General features: G+C 28.6%; 1 protein-coding gene across 1 annotated transcript; it reads left to right on the forward strand.

Moving 5' to 3' along the window:
* The first annotated feature begins 4,382 nt into the window (after positions 1–4,382).
* Positions 4,383–6,742, forward strand: LOC101504057 (DNA-directed RNA polymerase III subunit 2-like). Its single transcript, XM_004517191.4, has 6 exons — positions 4,383–4,633; positions 4,803–4,924; positions 5,714–5,806; positions 6,299–6,371; positions 6,450–6,540; positions 6,628–6,742. The coding sequence occupies exons 1-6, from the start codon at positions 4,559–4,561 to the stop codon at positions 6,690–6,692; spliced, it is 519 nt and encodes a 172-aa protein (XP_004517248.2). The 5' UTR covers positions 4,383–4,558; the 3' UTR covers positions 6,693–6,742.
* Positions 6,743–6,934: the final 192 nt, after the last annotated feature.

Genomic DNA, 6,934 nt, shown 5'->3' on the forward strand with positions numbered 1-6,934 from the left:
ATGTAATTAATTATGACAATTATCGTTTGTGTTACGCTTTGGATTTACATTAGTTGATTTTTGGAAGAAAAAAAATACACTCACGCTGTTTAAAATCGGGGTGTTACAGCTTGGACCAAGAGGATTGTCAAATTCCTCGTAGAGCATCAATTTGAAAAGTGTGAGAAAGAAGCAGCAACGCCTGCATTGTGATATGCCTTTATGTTGATGATTTACTGCTGACTGACATTGATGAAGTAAAAATCAAGGAGTTCAAAATCAGAATGGAGAAGGAATTTAAGACGTCTGATTTGGACATGCTAGCATATTTCCTTGGCATTGAGTTTGAAACCAAGAAAAATGAAATTTTTATGCATAAAAAAAAAGTATACAAGTGGTGTATTAAAAAGGTTTAAAATGAAAGAGTGCAATGGAAGCAACACCCCATCAAAATCAGGGTTGGTGATGTCCAAATAGGGCAATGATGAGTTGATTGATTCTACAACCTTCAAGCAAATTGTCTTGAGGTACTTGTGCAACACTAGGCTAGATATCTCATATAGTGTTGGGCTGATTAGTAGGTACATGGAGAAGCCTAGGACATCGCACTACATGGCAACAAAAAGGATCTTGAGATACATAAAGGAGACCATTGAGCTTGGCCTGTTGTACCCCACAAATCCGATTGAAGATGAAGTTGAACTTATTGGCTTCACTTATGCTGATTGGTGTTGAGATATGGATGATAGAAAGAGTATCGCGGGCTATGTATTTTCAATCAATAGCTCACCAATCTAATGGTGTTCAAGGAAGCAAAGCATAATAGCATCGTCCACATGTGAGGCTGAATATGTGGCTGCATCAATGAGAGCATGTCAAGCTATGTGACTGGCAGAGTTAATGGCAGAACTAAGACTGAGAAGCAATGATGCAGTGAAGATGAAGATATATAATAAATCAGCTATAAACCTAGCAAGACATCCAAGTGTTCATGGAATGAACAATCACATAGAACCAAGATTCCAGTTCCTATAGGATCAAGTAATGAAGGGCAAGATAAAACTGGAACATTGCAATACGAATGATCAAAATATTAACATCTTAACCAAAAATTTGAGAAGAGGGAAGTTCCGAGAGATGAGGAACAAACTTGGATTAACAACAAATTGAATCACTTTGAATTAAGGAGCATGTTAAATGTAATTCAAATTGATTTGTAATATGGTTAGAAGTTTGTTAAGTAAGTTTGTTGTAACTGATTCAGTTAAAAAAACTGCTTCTAAAAAAGTCTTCAAAACCAAGCGCAATCTGTTAATGTTTGACCGATTATTCTCCGGACTGTCAAGATTGTTAATCAATCTCCGTTTTCTAAATTTTATGTTATTCTTTTTCTTCTCAGTTTCAATTACTCTCAAATATACAACTTCTTCTAACAAGAAGAATGAATTTGAAATTTTTTAATTTTTTACGAGTTTGAAAATTTATAAATTTGAAATATTATGAGTTTTTTAGATAATGTTTTTTTAAGGAATGTTTTCAAGTAGCAGCACATGAGTGTGATGCTGAATGTGTTTCTCATTTGAAGTTGTACAAATATTACGTTAGTGTCATCAACGAAAATGCCTACTTTTCCGTGTCTTTTCATTGTTTTTATCATTTCAAAACCAAAACAAAAAATTGAAAAAGCAAACCATATTTTACTTTTTTTTTAGTTTCCAAAACCAACAAATAGAAAACTGTTTTTTAAAAACACTTTTCATAAAATTAGATTATCAAAGTTTTGAAAATTATAAAATTTAAAAACTACAAAATAATTTTTGAGAAGGAAATCAAACAAGCCAAAATCAGTCATCTATTTCAACAAAAAATTGAACAATAATTTTTGATTTTGTGGAAGAGTACTAATCTTTTAATTTCACTCAATTACAGTTGATTGATTTACATGCATTAAATCAAATAAAGTCCGCTCCTGAGAGTTCTCATAAATTGGAACTAAAGATTCTCGCACATTAGTGACTTCCTTGAAATTATTTAAGTCTTCAAATATCTTGGAGCAATCATAATCATGGTTTTGTTGACCATTTATTTTTTAAATAAAAAAGAATAAGGAAGAGTCAAGGGATATTTAGTCTTTAGAAAATGACTTTTTAATTCATGGAAATAAACTAGGATAATTTGATTTTTGAATTACCATCTATCATTAAACCGTATCAAATAAGTGACAAAACCGTATCAAATAAGTGACATGTATCGTTAACTTTTATAACCTTTAACAAAAATATGAGGTAATAATTTAGTTTTTAATTTGAGATAAAAAAAAAATCTAGACGGACATAAAAATTGAAACGCATAATCCTTTAAATCAAGAAAATGTTTGACTAAATTGTCCTAAAAAAGTTATTGAAGGATCTAAAATGTCATTATTTTTATTTACAATACATTCACATTATATGATATATGTCATAATTCAATAATGACTCAAAGCACAAATAAAAAATTTGATTAGAAAAAATTGACAAAAGAATTAATATGTCTCAAATATTTTTTTGGAAATTAAAAATATTTTTTTTTATCAATAATTAATCTGTTGTACACGTTTTTTGTGAGAATCATAATACATTAAAATTAAGATAAAGATTAAGTTGAATCACGTTGATAGATGATATTTGTTGTACTTTCAAATAATTTGTAAGTATTGGTTTAGAGACCTGAAATGATTTTTTTAAGGGATTAAAAATAGATAAATTTTTTTGTAAGAACTAAAAAGAATATTTAGTTTTTATAGAAACTAAAAACTTATTTAACCTTATACTTTGTAAGAGATCATTATAAAAAAATATAATTAAATAGATAAACTACTTATCATCTATTTGACGGTGACATTTCTATGATAAAATACAAATTCAATACATGTATAATAACACAATCAAATATTTAAAAGATAAATGTGTAATTAATTATTAATGAGTATATTGAATATCTATTTGATAAAAAATGATTTTTCACATGTTATAATTACTTAAAAGATAAATGTATAATATAATACTATAATATTATTATTGTGCCTGCTAAATATCTATTCAATAAAAATATAAAAAAATTATAATCATTTAATTACAATTTATTGTATGAGCACACACGCAAAACAAATATTTATTAATTTAAAAATAAATTATTATATTATTTATTTTTATACTTATAGTAACATTTTCAACATTTGGTTTTGGTAATAACTCGATTATTTAATTTCTAATGAAAGATTATCAATATATTGACACTAGTTTTAAAAAAATACCTCTATCACATTAATTTATGTCCATATCATAATAACATTTATATTTTTAGACAAAGTTTTATTTCAACTAATATGTGAATAAAATTTATCTAAAATCGAGTAAAAAATAATAATGATCTAAAATCATAAAAAAAAAATTACAAAAGGATAATTTATCTTATACTTAGACACCAACTACCCACTAATATTAATAATTGATGTCTGTTAATGTAAGATATTTTTTTTAGTAATGTGTTTTTATTAGGGGTGAACAAAGTTTAGTTCTAAACTAAAACCGTTTGAAAATTGAATCGAATTGGTTTTTAGTTTAAAAAACCGAATCGAACCAGTTTTTAATTCAAAAAACTGAACCGAACTGTTTTATAAATTGGTGCACCAATTTATTATTTGAACCAAACCGAACTGATTTAACTTAATTTTTTTATTTATACCGGCCAAATTTTACATAACTATCCCTAATTATTTATATAAAAAATATCGTTCAATTTTTTTGAAATATAAACGATTCGGTTCAGTTTTTTCGAACTGAAAATCAATTCGGTTCGGTTATAGTTTTAAAAAATCAGTTCAAAAATAGTTCAGTTCTCAATTTTTATAAATCAGTTCAAATAAAAAAAAAGTTCAGTTCATTTCTACAGTTTGGTTCAGTTTTTGATTTTTTTAACACCAATAATTTTTATACATGTTTTATTTTGTTTGTGAGTGTTAAAAAATGAGAAGTCTATAATATAAAAAGGTTTAATTAGTTCTATTTGCGTCTAAATTTACAAAACTTCATTTACATTCCGATGCGATTAACAATTGGAAAGTATATCTGCCATAAGACACAATTTAATTCAATAGATTAATTTTGAAACTAAAATATAAGGACATCATTATACGGATGAATAATGTACAAAACGATACTTTGATACGTAATAATTCAAAGATTTTAAAAACAAAATAGAAATTATTTTGCATTTGTTTATGTAATATTTACATAAGAAAATCAAATATTTTTTTATAAAAATAAATGATTTTTTTTAAATAACTATTAAAAACCGCTTCTCTCGTTTGAATTTTTTTATAGATTTTTTCTAAATAAACAAACGGACTCATAATCCCAAGCCCAACCCACTTCATTTTTTAACAGTTACTTTAGTCACCATCACCTCCCTCAAATCAAAAACAAGAAAACCCAGTCGCTGCCGCCATTCTTTGCCCTCGTATAACTTTTAAAGTAGTTCGCACTCAACTCAATTTCAACTCAATTCTACAAGGCCATTCTTTTTTTGCATTCTACTAATGGATAACGAACCCCTAATTGATCCTCAGAAACCCGCCGTTGACAAGTTCCAGCTTCTTCCCGAATTCCTCAAGGTAATCAACCAACTAACTAACTCTAACTAACTAACTAACTAACCAACTAACTAACTCGTTCTCTACTATTCTTCATTATGTGATCGACGTTTTCAGCGATAATGATAATTATATTCCGTTGAATTAGTTTTCAGTAACTGATTATTGTTACTGAATTCGGTTTTTCCAGTATCGAGGATTGGTGAAGCAACATTTGGATTCCTTTAACTATTTTGTTAACACTGATATCAAGAAAATTGTTCGTGCTAATAACCTTGTCCAATCGTCTAGGTATCCGCATATATATCTAAGGTATGGATTATGTGCCCTACAGTATGGTACTTTTTTGTTATGTAATTATGTAATGTAATGAAATGACAGTGTTGTCTTAGTTTACACTGACGGAACATGTCCCCTATGCTCTTATTGATTTCCAAGTAAATTATATTCCCATGCTTTTAGCCATTTGTTTTCTCAAGAGGAGGGGTGGTAGGAATGGATGATATATGACGTTATACCAAAATATCTCTCATCTTTTGAAAAATATTACTATCAATTTTTTTTTTTGATAAATAGTAAAAGTTTAGATGTGTTGGGTTTCGGAAGGTTAGGGTAGACCTTAAGGCTCACAAAACATTAACAAAGATACTTACAGATGACCCACCAAAAAGATCTTCACGCCAACAGCAGAAGTTGAACTCAAGTCCTCATGGGATATGAGACAACTTTTTCCCAACTGGACAAACGTTCATTGACTACAATCAATGTTAAATTTTAATAAAACATGTTTCTGAATTATCTGAGAGTAACATTCTTAGACATAGTATTCCCAAGAATGTCATTCATGGGAATGTGGTTATATATATCTTAAAATTAACGCCGTGTGAAGTGTTCTACAAGGGGTTTGGGAATGGAGAAATGGAGCCAAGTGTTTAGCTCACGAATCTCTCCACTTACTTTTGTAATCTGTTAATTTTGATAAATCATGATAGTTAATCTGAAGCTGACTTTTTTAGTTGTTCTTTATTCTTGAGAGGCTGGCTCAAACCACTTTAAGTTGTTTTACTGATGTGCTAATGTACAAAATGACCTATTCTGCAGGTTTTTGGATGTCAGAATTGGTAAACCGGAAAGAATTTTCGATGGTTCTTCTGAGTATGTTAGTCCACAGACATGCCGATTATCTGACCAAACGTAGGAATCATTTCCCTTAGAAGCATGATCTAATGTTTTTAATTGGATACTGCTGAGCTATTAATATAATTATAATAATGCTTAAAAGCATTCTCTTAATTTGCTTGTTAAGTTTTGTGATGTTTCAATTTCTTTTAGTTTACTTATACTAACTATCAGAAGTTGAAGTCAGACCAAATTCTCGGCTGACCCAATACTTAGGAAGGCCTAAAGCGAATTCTAAAATACTACCTTGATAAAAAGAATATACAGGCCTTTTTAATGTTAATAGTTATATTCTATTATAATTTTTATTTAAATTTCACCTTTCTTAGTTTTTGAAATGCAAAATATTTTAATTAAGTAGTCAATTGTTGTATCTTTTTATACTTGTGAGGCCTTTTATTGGTTGCAATTATAGATTTTTTTTTAGGTCTAAACATACATGAAAAGTTATTAGTTTTGTTGTGCTTAATCTGTTATGAATTATGCTTCATTTTGTCTTATAAAAAGGTACGCGGCTCCGATACTAGTTAGTGTTGAGTACACTCAGGGAAGTCCTGATAACGTTATAAAAATTCCAAAGGTAATTGAACACTATTATTATTATTATTTGAATTTGACAAAGATATGTTTTATTAACTACAACATTGTTTTTTTCCAGAATAAAGTTGTTATTGGAAGAATGCCTATAATGTTGCGGAGTTGTTGTTGTGTTTTGTATAATAGAGATGAAGCTGAGCTTGCAAAACTTGGTTCGTATGATACATTTGATTGTTTTATTAATCTTTTGCATTTCTCATTCTTTTATAAAATTTTACCTTTAGTTTTTCTTTGATTAGGTGAGTGTCCGCTTGATCCTGGAGGATATTTTGTAATTAAAGGGACCGAGAAGGTGATATTCTGATTCCAAAATACTTCTCGATTTTAGAGATGCTGCCTATTATTTCATCTGTTCAAGAGCTACTGACTTGGGCAAAAAATTTATTCTGAGAGTGATTTGTTGAATGAATAAATAAATAGTGTCATAAATTATTGATGAATATCATTATAAGAATAAATTGATATGCATCTTTCATTGACTTGTCGAACTTGCGTGAGATCAGGTGTTTTACTAAAAAATCCTTGATAGTATATATATATATATAT

Source organism: Cicer arietinum, unplaced genomic scaffold, assembly GCF_000331145.2.
Source record: "Cicer arietinum cultivar CDC Frontier isolate Library 1 unplaced genomic scaffold, Cicar.CDCFrontier_v2.0 Ca_scaffold_5716_v2.0, whole genome shotgun sequence".
Lineage (NCBI taxonomy): Eukaryota > Viridiplantae > Streptophyta > Magnoliopsida > Fabales > Fabaceae > Cicer > Cicer arietinum.